The sequence below is a fragment of the Carettochelys insculpta genome, chromosome 1, assembly GCF_033958435.1.
Source record: "Carettochelys insculpta isolate YL-2023 chromosome 1, ASM3395843v1, whole genome shotgun sequence".
Classification (NCBI taxonomy): domain Eukaryota; kingdom Metazoa; phylum Chordata; order Testudines; family Carettochelyidae; genus Carettochelys; species Carettochelys insculpta.
The window spans coordinates 147,979,371-147,995,753 of record NC_134137.1 but is presented as its reverse complement, the minus strand read 5'-3'; the positions used below and the strand labels follow the sequence as shown (position 1 = coordinate 147,995,753).

Below are 16,383 nucleotides of genomic sequence, written 5' to 3'. Positions count from 1 at the left end.
CTTCAAAGTAGCGTGCACATGTAGACACGGCTTTTAATTGTTAAACAAGATCCTAGAGCAACTGATAGATAGCTCAAATAAATTTTGTAATGAATAGATGCAGACTAAGACTTTTAGAGCAGAGATTGTGTTTTCCTAGGTGTCTGTACAATGCTTACAATATAGCGGACACTACTGTAATCTACCTACATTTGGGATAGTGTTGATTATGCACTATATGTATCTGATTACTTTTAAAACAAACTTTGTGTGTGTGAACAGTTTAAGCACTATACCCAGACGTACACACACTCATTTCTTAACCTTAGCTCTAACGTTAACTTTAATAAAACAACATTCTCCAATAAACAGTCCCTATTAAGATTTGCAAGAGCTCTACTAATATTAACAAATGAAGCCACTGAATTAGATGTTCCATTTAAGAATAATTTAGTTACCTAAGTATTAAACAGCAACTTACTAGAGAACTAAAACAAGGCATAGGGAAGATTACATGTTTGCTCAAGGTCAGTCACTCAGTGGCATCCATCAAAGCACTCCCTCTTCATATTACTAGAAAACACCATTTCAGCTAACATTTCTTTTTAACTGAAATCTATTAATGGCCTTACACCTCCCCTCCAAAATTTAAACAAATCCACATTAGGAGACTGTGGGTGCACTGTTCACTATAAAGCAACAGGTCCCACGGAGCTTGCATATAACCAGGTGTTTATCTGGTGAGTTGTTTTCCTCCTGATTCCCAAATGGCTGATTCACTTTTTTTTGTGAGCATGAGCAATCATACTGGGAGCACTTTCTTGCAACAGAATAATCAGAAGGCCTCAGGTGAACAGCACACACATCAGAAAGTACACAAAAGCATCTCAGCCTAAGTATTATCACTTTCCACTGCTAACAGCCCAAGAAAGGGTGCAGCTAATGCCATACAAATCTCACTCCTCCCTCAGATGCCTGTCCTGGCCACCAGTCATGAAGGCCACGTCTACACATGCCCCTTCCTTTCAGAAAGGGCATTTTAATGAGGCACTTCAGAACAGGTTAGTGAGAAACTGACATGCATATTCAGCACCTCATTAGCATAATGGCAGCCAGTTGCGCTCTGAAAGTGCTGCTTTCGAAATACAGATTGGCTGTATAAACATGGGCATATCAAAATAAACCTCATACTTCAAAATGCCCTTATTCCCAATACATTTTGGGAATAAGGAAATTTTGAAGTGTGGTGCTTATTTTGAAACGCCCACGTCTGTATAGCCAGTCTCCATTTCGAAGACAGCTCCTTCAAAGTCATTATGGCCACCATTATTCTAATAAGGCGCTGAATATGCACGTCAGCCCCTCATTAACCTGTTCCAAAGTGCCTCATTAATATGTCCCTTCTGAAAGAGAGGGGCATGTGCAGACACGGCTAATAAGTGCAAGGAAAATGCAGAGACAAATCATATAGGGCCTCTTTCTTCATCGCCCTCATAAATCAGACTATGACCACACCACAAGCAAAGAAGTGAGGAACAGAGAACGTTGCTTAGTCTGTCGGGCCCTTCAAATCCTGGGGCCCTTGCACAGAAGGCTACTCAATCTCTCTCCAGTTCTTCAGTCCCAATGACTAAAGGGAGAAATGAAGTTTTGGGAGGTGGTGGTCAAGATGGAATATGTTTAGAAGTGACTGTAAAGATGTTATTGTGGGGTACAAGTGGATTTACTTTTGGGTTCTGCTGAATGTGAAGAGGTATGGGTTTGGGGTGAGGAAAAATGAATGCTATGGGAACACAGCGAGATGATTTTGTGGTGGGGGAGAAAGATGGATCTTGCCAGGCAAAGAAGGATTCTTGAATGCAAAAAGAGATTGGTTTATAAAGAACTTTTTAAGAATTGTGATTTGCTTGCTTTCAGAAAGTTGGGGCAGCAGAGAAGGGTGGCCTATGACATGCACCAGGCTGCACCACATAGACTGTATTTCAAAAAGAAAAAAACCTTTAAGTTTCCTCTTGTAAAAGTGTCTCATCTGACCCCTTGAAACTCCCTGAATATTGGCTTCATACATTTAGACTGCGTCCAGATCCACAAAGTACTCATTATTTCAGCACTCATCAAAAGAAATCACCAATGATATTTTGTATCCGCCTATCTAGGAACCTGACAGATTCAGATGACTTCTCCTTCGCAGACAGGAAGACTGAAAGTCTGAATTAGTTAAATTTTATAGGTTTCTGGACAGAAGATTATCAGAGTGGACTTCTTCTAGAAGGCATAATAGTTTTAACCCTGCTTGGTTATGAAATCTATTCACCGTATTTTATTAAAGAACTGATTAAATCAAAAACACTACGTCTTATATATTCATTTCTTGCTTTTTTACCATTCACAATGATCATTCCTATAGCATTTTTCACGTTCTAAGCTTATGTGAAATATGCATTCTTTATTAGAGACAAAAATCAAATTACTTCAGGAGTTCATTCTTAAGCCTTTGATCGTAAGTCTCTTCAATGTTCTTCACAGCTACTTCTCGACGTCGAAGTGCATCATCAACAGCTTTATTTTTTTCTTCTTCAAGTTTCTGAGTACTAATATAATGAGAGATATACTGACACTTGTGGCATTTAAAATTATGTTCAGGTCTACCATCAGCATTCAGTAAGTTAAATGAAAAGAAAAACATACTAAGCTGTACTGTTCAAGACACAGATTGATCAACTATACAAACAACTGTATTTGCAATTCCTGAAAATAAAGTATTACAGGAAGGATGTAATTTAGTTCCTCAGTTTTAGAAAGCGTGCTTATCTCACTACTCTATCAGTACCCTCTGCTGGCTGAATAAGAATGTAACTTTTGTTAGTGGGGAAACAGCATTCTTCTTTCTTGCTCAAAAACACACAAGACACTAACAAATTAGAGAGCACTGGAAAGCAGGTAAGAATTAATTCTGGGGGGGTTTAACTGCACAAGAAAACATTTCATTAAATGTGCACTTGCATTATATAACAGGGTGAAGCCCACATTACAAATACAAATGTGTCACTACAATTACCTTGTTGGCATTGGGACTACATACTTTCTTTTTAGTTAAGGACTTCAAAGCAGAAGTCCACTTGGCTAGTCTCTCTGAAGTAATGCCAGACTCTTTTGCAGAGAACAGAGTAGGCCTCTTAGAACAGGAAAACCATGCTGTTGGATGCAGCCTTATGATATTACTCAGAGGTAACATCAAATTTAAAAGGTAAATGAAACAAATTTCAATTTCATAACAATTGCACCATTTTGAGACATGCTTTCAACAAACAAGGTAACACCAAAGGTACAGAATCACCTAGTCTGACTCACAGTTCAAAAGCTTCCATTCTTTGCTTCAGTTCTGCCTCCCTTGTTCTTATTATTTCAATATCTTTCAGCAGACTTTGTCTTTGTGAATAAATCTCCTTTGCTTCAATCTATAACAGAAAATATTCCTGACATTAATTTTTATACTAAACGTTGAAATTGAAATTAAAATAATTTTCAGTAAATTCATGCAGAACGGCAACAGCAGCAAGGCATAACAAGACACCAATGGTCAAAAAATTAGAAACATCAATGTTACAGATCTTGCTCCTGAACTGGTATGATTCTGACAAATATTATTTTCATAGCTTGCTTCAGTAAACAACTCATTTACACTAACCAGGGGCTATGTCACCAGAGGTTGCTTCCTTTATTTGATTTTATTTAAGGTTAACACACTTGAAAGTTATTACCTATCAGGAAACTTAGCTTTTCGTATGCTGCACAGATTCAAAAGCCACAAAATAAATTATTGTTTATTTATAATACTTACAGAATTACCACACACAAATACAAAACTTTAGAATTTATCAAAACTGGGAGAGAAAAAGCAAGTATATCAAAAAACAGAAAAAAATAAAAAGAGAAATGGTAGGTGAGATGATAACTTTTATTAGACTGACTTCTGTTTGTGAGAAAGAAAAGCAATCAAGCTTACACAAAGTTCTGGTCTAATAAAAGATTAGTATCACCTACCTAGTCTCTCCATTATCTTTGGACCAACACAGCTAGAACACACTGGAATAAATAAATAAATACATAAATAGAACAAATAAATAATCAAGAAAAGAAATTTTTAACTCCTCCTTCACCCGATAAAGGCAAGTTAAGGAAAAAAAATGCACTCTGCATAATTGCTTTAAAACAAAACTTTCTTCAAAATACTGGTTCCATTTGCAGCTCCCTCCAGTTTAGTCTCCAAATCAAACAAGATCTTCAAGAAATCTACTCTGTGACCATGATGGCAACACCAGATGTCACATCTACAGCCTGGCTCTTACTAATAAACTCTGTGGTTCTTATCTTTAAAAAGAAACACATTACGTGCCTCTGCAGAAAGACTCAGAGCATGAAGACTGAATGACCTTTTTATGCCATAGATGGTCCTATCAAATTTGCAATTCAGGTGTTTTGTACAAGTGTCGGAAAACTTGTAACAGCCACCATCTCCTACTCCTTTGTTTTGGGTAACAAAAGGAATTTCATCTCCAGCACTTTTCCTTAGATTACATTTTTTCTACAAAAAAAAAAACCCTAGATGACCTTTTATGTGCAATACAAATGTCCCTTGGCTCAGAGGTACTGACGATTTTCTTTATGGGGACAATCCAGCAAGTAAACAAAGGGAGCACTTGGTCTCTTAAGACAACAGCACCTCGGACCCACAATGCTTAACTTGACAAATCTGCAATGCAGAACTTTAATGACTGAATTAATGTTCATGAAAATGGGAGTAATAGCATAAGGTAGGGAGATATCACACAAGTTTCTAAAGGACATGACCAGTATTCCCTCTATGTTTTAATGTCCATGCATGGAATAAACTGTGCCCTCTAAAGCCTCTCTCTTTCTTAATCCAGCCCTGCTCCTGGGGCTGGAGAACACATCTCTCCCCTGGCCAGGACAGCTCCTTGACACTGGGGCCAGAGGAACGTATGCCTCTGCCCTGGCTGCAGAAGGGGAGAGACATCGTCCCCCAGCCACAGCAGAGTATAGCCATGGCTGAGGAGCATCTACCCTGGGTACAGCCTGAACGCCTGCATGGGGCTTATTAGGCAGCTGTGTGGTCATGCAGCTTAGAGGTAACTTGGACAGGAAGTAGACTAAATCATCAGAGAGAGGCAAAGTTTTGTCATGCATCATAAAAACAAAATAGACAAAAGAGGAAAAATAAAATGACTAATTTTCAACATAGCAGGAAATCAAAAACAGAGTATTCAAAAATCCATTTTAGGACTGGTGTTACTCATTATAAATATTAATGTTTTGGAAAGAGAAGAAAACAGAAAGGTGGCAAAAATCTGGAGGTGAGACAAAATTACTTTAGAGCAGGTTGAAGACAGCAACATGAAAGCAGGCAAATTCCTTGAAATCAAGAGAAAAGTAACAAAACACTGGGAAGAACAACCTGAACCACACAAACATCGTGTAGAGTTCCAAAAAACAGTGAATTAAATTATAACTTTGGAAAAATCCCGAGAAGTCATGGATTCACACATATGATCGATGCATGACAGTGGTAAAAATGTAAACTGTATCATGAGATATATTAGAAGTATAGCAAGGACCAAAAAGATAAAAAATGTAATTATATACACAAATGTTATGTCTACACCTTGAACATTATGTTCCATTTTATTTATAATTTTTTCTACTTCAGTTCAAAAAAGAGAAAGCTACAAAAAGAAAAACAGAAAATCCTAACTTTCATAATAAACAGAAAAGAAAAACCTGTTAAATAGCTATATGGGACTGCCATTTAAAAAAATCCTCAATACTCTCAAACAGGAGTAGGCAACCTGCTGCCCCCCGAGTTTGCTGAACCTCCCATTGAAGCATATATGGTTGACTTGTCTTACATATTTATACACTCAATATAGGATCTCAAAACAGACTACAACGTCAACATCCAAAAACTGTCTTGTGACCTATGAGCAGATTACCCAGACGGATCACAGTTTGCCCAACACTGACCTAAAAGGAGAATAGGGATTCATACATAGAAGAACAGCTATTACATTTCAGTTTTCATCTGCAGCACCGCTGCTACTCCCGTCTATTTACATATTTATAAAAACTCATCACCATTGTCACCGAGGACCTGAAATCACTAAACATGCCTATCTGTAAGGTGCTTTCCTGATGTAAGACTAAAGCAGAACTATTGAGCTCTTCTTCACTTATAATCCAGCTAAATGAATATTTCTAAAAAGATCCTCCCAAGGGCAATGTCATTAGCTCCCTGAACCACATAGTACAGAATCCAGTTATTTTTAAGCATTACCTCCTGTTGTTTTTGAAGTCTTTCAATTGCATTCTTTTCACGAGCAATCAGAGCTTCAGACTTGGCTTGGTTTGTCCTTTCAAAGTCTCGACGCAAATCAGAGACTTCTTTTTGGCACCGTGCTCTCTCTTCCATCCTAATTTTTGCTATTTCAACTTCTTTGAAATGTTGTAACTGTCACACATAAGAGCAAAAACAAAGTAAATATCCCTCACTCAATCACGAAAAGATAAATAATCATTTTTGCTGGGTTATATTTGATGTTCAAGACATATCCACTTCCTTGCAAATCACTTATTTACACTGTTAATCATTGAACTGTTGTAAATTCCCTTTGACAAACTATACAATAATGTCTGACTAAAAAGATTACAACGTTTAATTAAAGTATGTAAACTTCTCTGTGACCAAGCACCTTTGAAGCATATATGATTGATATCCTACATATTTATAATAGTACTTTTAGACATAAGCAAATTAGATATAATACATATTACACTACATGGGTTACCACTGCCCTCTGTGCTTAAAGCCTCCAAAAACTGGGGGTTTTTTTGTTTTGTTTTTGTTTTTTACATTCACTCCTGTACATACAGCAAGGAAACTGAGATGGCTGGGAACAGAGCAAGAGATGAGGTAAAGGAGTTACATAAATGTTCCACTCTCAAACCTGATGCACCCTGGCTAGCAAATAAAGAATGCCACATTCCCTAATTCCTCTTGTGAATGGCTCTGCATTTTCACTTCATTCCCAAAGAACCCACGTTTGTCTGGTGTTGGAGCCAAAGGCAGAAGCAGTCCTGCTTTTAACTGCTCAGGCACACTGAAAATCAATCTTTTGGGCATAGAACAGATATGACCCCATAAAAAGAGGAGTCGCCTTCAACCAGGGATTTGTGAGCACAACTGGAAAATGGCATGAATACAAATGGAAGACTTAAGGTCTGTTTGAGTGTGTAGAAAAAAAGAAGGACCACTTCTGTAGAGGGAAGATAAAATGTGAGAGTGGGTGGAAAAGAAAATAAATGGGATTGCAAGATTGCATATGAGAAAAAAGAAAAAAATGGATGAGAGAGAGTGCAAACGATAGCGAGAATGAACAGGAGTACTAAATAAAAATACATGAGGAAAAAAATTTGATGCTAGAAGAAAGAAGTTAGGTAGGAAAACAGCATAGCCCAGGACCTCTGGCCAGGGAATTAGAGTCTATGTCTATGCAAACTTGCACTGGCTTTCACTATGTCTATACTACAAGATAAATTTAATTTTTAATAAATTTGATTTTTAACCTCATCATTAAGCATTCAAATTAGGTGTCCACAAAGTTTCATGAAATTCAACCCACCTTTTTTCTGTGTTGAATTTCCGCATCCCCATTACCCTATCAAGTTCAACAGCACAAGCATTATATTGTGAGTACCTATCCCACAGCTCCTTAGCCCAGGTTGTTGTGGGCATTTCATGTTTGAATCCCAGAATGCGAAGCACTGTCCCAAAATTCAGCACAACAGCAACTGCACAAAGACGAACTGGAGATTGCGCTATTTCCTCCTGAGGCTTTCCAGCACAAGCATGGATCCCCAAATGCTTCAACTCACAGCACACATCATTTCAGCAACCACACGGGCAGTCATGCAATTTTGCAATTACAAAGCTCACTAACAGTTCACTATCATAAAGACAATGACGACAATGGTTTGGAAGAGCAAATCTCCCAACTGTGATCTTAGAACTCAGAGCTGCTGGCTGCCCTGGATGCACTGCTGACAGTGCAGCGGCAGTTTTGGACTTGGGAGACCAGCGCACACTGGTGGAACCACACCAGCAGTGGGTGCTGAACTTTCACATGCAAAAGTCCACTTTGACAAAACTTTGTGATGTTCTGGCCCCTGCCCTGAAGCACAGCAACACAAGTGGCAATCACACTGTGGAAGTTCGCCATGCCCAACAGTTACTTGTCAGTGGCAAATCAATTCAGGGTGGGCAGATCTACAGTGGGGTCCATGGTGATGGAGGTGGCCCATGCAATCTGTTGGAGTCTCCTCAGGAAGACTGTGACCCTTGGAGATGTACAGGCTATAGTGGATGGCTTTGCTGTCCAGGGGATTCCTAACCGTGGTGGGGCAACAGATGGCACGCACATCTCCAATATGGCACTGGACCGTCTGGCCTCTGAGTACATAAACAGAAAGGAGGACTTCTCTATGGTGTTGCAGGGATTGGTAGATCACAATGGTCGTTTCACTAAAGTTAACGTTGGATGGTCAGGGAGTGTTCACAATGTGCGCATCTTCTGAAATTCTGGCCTGTGCAGAAAGCTCCGGGATGTGACCTTTTTCCCCCCAGTCAGAAAATCATGACTGGCGACATGGAGATGCCTATTGTTATATTGGGTGACCCTGCTTACCCTCCGGCTCCTTTGCCTTACGAAGTCTGCACAGGAGCCCTTGACCCCAGCAAGGAAAACATCAATCACAGTCTCAGCAGGTGCAGAATGGTGGTTGAATGAGGCAGCTTAAAAGTGAGGTTCAGATGTTTACTGACCCGTTTGGATCTTTCTGAAACCAATGTGCCTACCGTTATTACAGCGTGCGCTATTTTGTGCAAATTTGTGAATCCAGGCAGTAGACTTTCCTGTCCATTGGGAATTCCGAAGCTCAGGCCACAGGCAGGGCTTACTTGCAACCACATACACAATCATCCACCAGTAACCATGCTGAGGCAGCAGCAATAAGGGACCCTTTAAAACATAGCTTCACTGAATGATCTAACGCACATGCTACCAATAAATCATACTGCGTCTTAATGAATTAATCCTTTTACTTGGTGGGGCGGGGGGTTAAGTTGCAGTACACAGAATGCATGCTGCACGCAGCTATGCTTTCAGCCCTCCCCCAAACCGCCTGGTTCCCTCAGCCACACATCCAATGCAGACTTGGGAGTATTGCTGGGCAGTCATACCATCAGCCCTCCTCCAAACTGCCTGGGTTCCCTCAGCTGTGCGTCCACTGCAGACCTGGGAGTATCACTGGGCAGCTGTGCATTCAGCCCTCCCCCAAACCACCTGCTTCTGTCAGCCATGTGTCTGCTGAAGACCTGGGAGTATCGCTGAGCAGCTGTGCCTACTGCCCTCCCCCAACCCCCCCTATGATTTGTGTTCCCTACCACTCCTACACTCCACAAAAATCACACCAAGCTCAAAAGAATGATTTTATTTTGGGGGGAAGGAAAGGTGTCAGTGGCAGGGGAAAGGAATCTTCTCCAGGGTGCCTGAATAGCTTTTTGCAGTAGCCCTTGAGCCTGGAGCAACAGGCTATTCTTGCCCTCCCTCCCCGCATGCAGGGACCGCAATGACAGGGGGTGGGCAATCTCTCCTCCGGGAACTCCAGGCAGCAGGTCTCAAGTCCTGCACTACTGTGTTGGGAGTCCCTCTGCAGGTGCAGAAGGGAGCACAGGACCACAGTTTGCTCCGTAACTGCCGTTATAAGCTTTGCCACGGCCTCACTCTGCTTTGACGCTTGTTGCTGTGGAAATCAAGCATTCTCTGCTGAAACTCAGCTTAACTCTGACACCACTGAGCTATATACTATGATGCCACTGAGCAGTGTTCTTTGTCAGCTTGTGCTCTGCTTCATTCCACTCCACGTGCTGCAGGATAACATCCTGCTTGCACCTCTTTCTCCTTCTGTTCCTCTCTCCTATGCTGGGAATTGCCTCTGGAAAGCGAAGGCCAAAATTAAGATACCATTCACATAATGTGCTTTCAAATGTAATGAATGGGTCTCAATGTCTACTATCAGGGAAAGCTGCCTTTTTTAAAGCTGCTAAAGGCTTACCAAGGATGGGATAGTCAACATGCATTTCACAATACATCCTCTGCCATCACTTATCCAGCACATTTCTTTGTGGACATGCTAAGTTATAAGCAATTGTCTGCTTTTTGGGGGGAAGGTGAGGTCTGCAAAGCCGGGGAAGATGCCAGGTGTCCTGGGGCAGGGGAAAAAAATTTTTGGCCATTCCTGGAGCAATCCTCCCCAATGATCAAGCCATGCAGAGGGGATTGAGGTGAATGGTTCCTTTACAGCCGCCTGAATGGCTGCATGGGGGAGTTCGATGTACAATGAAACTAATGTAAAAAATAAACAAATAATCCAAAGAAATGCTGGGTGGAAAGGGACATAGGAGGAGAGACACCCATCAGAGCCCATCACCTGCAGGGCAAGGGGGATTCCTGAAAAATGAAAAGAAATGCTGGGTGGAAAGGGACTCAGGGGTGGAGACAACCCGAAGACCCCAGCATCTGTGGGGCACAGGGAATTCCTGTAAAATAAAAAGAAATTTTGGGTGGAAAGGGACATAGGCAGGGCCTAGGTGGAGACAATCCAGAGAGCCTGGCAGCCATGCGGTGCGGGGGATTCCTGAAAAATGAAAATAAATGGTGGCAGAAAAGAAACATGGGAGAAGAGAAGCCCCATAGAGCCTGCAAACTGCGTTGGGGGGTTAGGGAACGGAGTTGCAGGCAAATGTAAAGGGGCAAGAAGCACGTTAAAAGAATACGATGCAAATTCCCATGCTTTTGAAGGTTGCCAAAGAAGACATCACCCTCCTAAAACTAACATATGGACAAAGAACACCTGTTCATGTTGTGTGACGAAAAGCCTGGAAAATTTGCTGAAATGCTGTGAGGTACCATGACACCAGATCGCTGTCTGGTTGCCTGGAGTGGCAAGGTGTGCTTCAGTGCAAGCCACAATAAAAGTCAGGACTGCACAAGAACCTTGTGAAAAAAAATACAAGAGTGCCTGGATGAGGCCTTCAAGGAGCTCTCCAAAAAGGAGAAGCCCTCTATTCCAAGAAGCACTAACATGCTGTTCTGAGGGGCACAGAACCATAGCAAACCTGTACCCATACACAACCCCCTATCTATACCAACTTCCTTCTAGCATGCAGAATAAATGCTCACTTGAACAGCTTGCTCCAGGAGGCCCAGGGACCACTGTGGAGATAACCAGCATGGACGGGGAATGCCATGGAGGAGACCAGTTTCAGGTCTATAGTGAAGAGCTCCGGGCTGTCTAGAAGAACTTCCTTAGCCCCTGCTCATTGCCTCCTTCCACATTTCCACTGCCCTGTTCTGCTGGGACACCGAGCTCCCTGGGCTCACCCTAACTCCATGCAAGGGCCTCCAAAAGCATCATAATTAAGACTGGCCTCTGTGGTGGGGTGGCTCCCCCTAAGCATGTGCAGCTGTGGATAACACCTGCAGGTCTGTGGAGCTGCCCCAGACTGCTGGTTGGCTTCCCAGACTCTTTGATAGGCGTTCTGGAGTTCTTTCACCTTCATCCAGCACTGCATTGAGTCCCAGGAGTAACCTTAGGCAATCATCTTGTGAGACATCTGATCATAGATTGCTGCACTTCTCTTGGCCACCTGAAGTCTATTCGCCACCGACTGGTCTCCCCAAATTTCAAGAAGATCCAAAATCTCCTGATGGGTCCATCCTGGGGCTCTCTTGAGACCCTGAGAATTACTAGGCAGATCACTACCCTGAGTGCTCACAATTGTAGTAGAGGGCTAATAATGAAATTGTTACCGATGTGGTACAATGGCTCCTGATGCGGTGCCATGCAATGGGCAAAGGAATTTTTTCATAATGGGTGCCCTTTATCTTTGCAGGCTTGGTCACTGCTGAATTCCAATTCAAATTTTAATTCAAAATTCAATCAAAAATTCGCAGGTTTCCTGTGCAACTGGATGGAGAGCAGTGCACAAGGAAGAGGCCATAAATGGAGGGTCACCGTGTAGCTTTGTGGGATACATATGAGACACTTCTAGAGGTTAATTAATTCAAATTAACGATATGGCATTTACAGACTAGCCTTTATATGAGGTTTTAAATTTGAAATTGACGCTATACCCATCCCGTAATATCAACATTTTATCATCAGTGTAACGGCTCAATAAAATCAAGCTAATAGTATTAACTCTGATGACAGTGATGTTTTAATATCGAGCTAATGTCTCTAAATTCGATTTTATCTTGTAGTCTACATAGAGCCTTAATTAAGCTGTGTGCAACCCCAAGTGTAGACACTCTTAAAATTGTTTATAAACAGCTAATACTAAGTAACCAATTTTAGTTAACTTATTGTAATACATTTTTTAAACTGATTTAAGGTTTGCACCGAGGGTTGCACCAATTTAACTAAAATAGTGCATAAATGTCTACATCAAAACTTGCCCAAACCTTTAGTAACAGTAAGATCACATCTACATTGGGGAATTACACACACAAATTCCCCACTTCTGCTGCCACTAATTCAAATATAAACAAGACACCAAAATTATAAGAAATTTGCTTATTGTAGGCATGAGTTTAACAGCAGCTGTAAAGGATCTGTTTTAGATATAATGTTCCAAGGAACTTTTTATTTTGTTAAACTTGAGGTAATTGTACTCAATTATTTTTGGGTTATAACATATTTATTATAACATATTTATTCTGAGTGCCTTTTATTTTCACCATGACATTAAGATATGGTGGACCACATTTTTAGCACAACCTAATGAAAGTCCCTGTATTTCAGAGATATTTCACAGAAAACTTTTTATTTATACACCAGTGTTGCAACCATCATGCGCACATGTAATATTTTCCATTTCTATGTTTCTTGTTACATGTACACTATACTATCTATAGTATGGTAACTGGGTGGACTTGTGATTCCATTTCCCAGCCTTTAGCCCCAACAGAGAATATGTATTTTTGCATTTATAGCAAATTAGCATATTTGCTGATTCAAATTATTAGAAGCCTTACAAGTTTGCAAAATAAAATGAATACATCCTACCCCAAATATCTATGGCCATTTATTTCTGGGTTATACCTTTTCAGACATTTCTGCTTGAAGCTGCTCCTCTATTTCTTTTCGATATTCAGTGAGTTTCACTTCTAACGACTCAGATTTCCGATGCTGGGGATAAAGATCTGCAAACTGTTCATCAATCAGCTGAAGTTTTTCCACTATAAAAAAAGATAATGCAAAGTGCCATCACACAACTACATTATATTTAGTAATACTCTTGCTCCTGCCCAAAACTGTAGGGCTCCAGGTACATTTTCACTACCCATGCCTAACTTCCACTGAAAAGCTACCAAGGAAGCAGTGAAAAGATCACTTAAGACTGAAAAGTGTAGACAAACAATATAGTTGGAAACAAGCCACCTGAGTACTTCACATTATGACATGTGGTCCATCTCATTTCACATGCAAAAAGTTGGAGGTGATATTAAAATAAGACAATCAGCATAGCTGGGTAGGATAGCAGGTAAACCTCTCTCACTGTTTTCCCAATGAAGACATGCACTTGAGGAGAACTGGGCAAACCGTGATAAAGAAACCAAATGGCACATACTTCCTGCCCCACAACTGCTGCATGTTACATCTTGATTCAAAATCTCATCAGCTACTAAGGCAAACATGAAGCTCTAATTTCAAAGAGATGCCTATACATTTTATTGTACAACCAAACTTTAAACAGCCATGCATTCCAATGAACAAATCTACTCGACCACTTATAGGAATGTAATTACAAGTATGTTCAATTTCTGTTTTGTCCTACATAATTTTTGGCATTGGAAGCAATTATTGATTATATTATAACAAAAATGACTCATGTCCAACAACAATTTTCAAGGCCTCAAAAACTACCTTGTTCTGCAGCGGGGCAAAACTGAGATCTTTAGCTATTTCCACAGAGAAACAAGAAAAAGATGTATGTATGTACGTGCGTGCGCACGCACACACACACAGAGCTAACGGGTCAACAGTTAAGGAACTCACATGAGAGGTCACAGATGTAGGAGAACCTTTACTACTCAGCTATTGACTACTCTTAGAAGGTTCTCTCTTGTTTTGAGCATATATTCTATTTTGAACCTGAGGAATAATTCCTTAAAAATGATATTTTCCTTGAAAAAGTTTAGTTTTCAATTAAATGATGTTTTCAACCTCCTCCCAAAAAATGAAAAATGTTCAAAAAAAATCTCACAAACAACTTTAATTACATATTTCCTTAAATTGAATTTTAGGCATATGCTTTTTGCGCATGTAATACTAAGAACAATAAATCTAGGATGGATGCATGGATTTGTTTAAGTATCAGTTTAATACATAGAAAGGTATTTGAACTGAAGATCTAAAACACAATGAAACTTTCTTACACTTCCCACGGCTTATCTCAGAATACCAAGGAGAAATGCAGTCTAATGTCCATTATTACTTTAAGCATGGGGAAGGGCTAAATGGATAATGTAATGAAATGAGGAAAATAGTTTATGAAAGTTCCGCTTACCAAGAGATTCTCTGTAAGGTGGTAGTGAGGTTGTTTGAGTTTCTGTGTTGCGCCTTTCCTTATACAGGTGATGCTCTGTCAGTTCCATTAACATCTGTATAAGAAAACCTTAGAAATACGGAAAATTGCTTACTTTTCTCTTCCACAACAATTGAATTTTGAAGGCAAAATAACTTGCTACACAAAGAAAAAACTAAGTTGCAAAGATAAAATTATTGCCAGAGAAGATAAGAAATTATTCAATAAAACCAACATAAAAATTCTATCAACCATATTAAAAACAAAGATGCTCAGGAACTCCACAATCAAAAAGTTCGCCCTGACCAGAAGCAGAAGAATCACTACCTCAAATAATAAATGACTTAAAAACATTTAATCAAATGTACATCAACCAAAACTAATCAAATGTATTCAATATCTAGGTATAATCAAAGAACCTTTATGGTTCATTTGTTGTCATAAATTAAGCTACCAAGGAAAAAGGGAGACATATTGGGGAAGACAACTCATATGTCTGGTGTGTAGATATGGTATACCTTTTTTGTTCTCTTTTTGAGCTCCTGAAGTCTGTTAAGGAAACAAAGATAAAATTATTACTCCATGTAGTCAATCATCTATTCTATATCTCTATATATTTTAGAGAGTTTGTGCATGTATGTCCATGAGTCAGTCAGTCTGTTCCACAACTCCTCCTGAACGGTAACAGCTAGGACCACCAAATTTGGTATGCAGCTTCCTCTAATCATAACTTAAAGCAAGGTCAGGTTTTCATTGTGCCAGGAAAATCTGATGTACCTAGAATTCGATTTTTTTCCATAACATGGAAAGGGAGGGGTCTGATAGGAGGGACAGTTGTGCTCTGTAATGACCACTAGTAGCAGCAAGTACAGCGGAGAGTTTTCACTGCAAAGTGACCATCTGATGTGGGGGGCAGCCACACCAGGAAGAGACTGGCCAGCTGGGGCCAGGGATCTCCATACTGCAAGCCACTGGCACAGAAAAGCAGCACCCATGCCTCCAAACCCATCTGCCCCAACCTCAGCAACAGCACCAGAGAAGGAGGTGAGCTCCACCAATCAGCAGCCATACCCCTCAGAAGCAGCCACTGACTGGGAAGAGCTATCAGGGTAGTGCAACCCCTGACTCAAGCACCCGCAAACACACACCTCCCAGCCCCCTGCTCTAATTCCTTCACTCCTTAACTCCTGCACCCCCCCCACCAGCAGCCCTGAGTCCCCGCAACCCCTGCCCTGACTCCTGCATCCCCAGACCCTCAGCTCTGAGCTCTTCACATTTCCAAGCCCCTGCCCAGGCTCCTGTACACCTCCCACACCCTTGCCTAGAAAGACCCACACAACACTGGATAAATCTTCTAGTAAGTCATAATTAAGTAAGAGTTACAGAATCAAAAATGTTACCAATGATTTGTAAAGACTGGATTTTGGATTGATCCTAATTAGCTGCAGAAGATCTTGCACATTAAGCACCTTTTTTAAAAGAGAAGGAAAAATAATAATAAACATTTTAAGAACATTACAAGACATTTTTTCCTCTATTGGGATCAGACAGCCACCTTGGATGTGCTCAACCAATTCATAAACACAAATTTAGTGAAACAGGGCTTTAGCCTTCCCATTTCCTATCATCTGTGAGCTAAGCAGCAGCCAGGGATATCTCTTGGGGTAATGCCCAATTCC

General features: G+C 40.6%; 1 protein-coding gene across 3 annotated transcripts in view; it reads right to left on the bottom strand.

The window, feature by feature from the left end:
• Positions 1 to 16,383, bottom strand: part of OFD1 (OFD1 centriole and centriolar satellite protein) — a 50,731-nt gene that overhangs the window by 31,840 nt on the left and 2,508 nt on the right. For 2 of the 3 annotated variants that reach the window (XM_074993094.1, XM_074993081.1), the window contains exons 3-9: positions 16,105 to 16,173; positions 15,223 to 15,253; positions 14,687 to 14,794; positions 13,219 to 13,355; positions 6,332 to 6,505; positions 3,331 to 3,437; positions 2,451 to 2,570 (exon numbers count right to left, since the gene is read on the bottom strand). In XM_074993094.1, coding sequence (XP_074849195.1) covers positions 2,451 to 2,570; positions 3,331 to 3,437; positions 6,332 to 6,505; positions 13,219 to 13,355; positions 14,687 to 14,794; positions 15,223 to 15,253; positions 16,105 to 16,173 — 746 coding nt within the window. The remainder of the gene's footprint in view (positions 1 to 2,450; positions 2,571 to 3,330; positions 3,438 to 6,331; positions 6,506 to 13,218; positions 13,356 to 14,686; positions 14,795 to 15,222; positions 15,254 to 16,104; positions 16,174 to 16,383) is intronic. The other variant, XM_074993105.1, reaches the window with a different exon arrangement.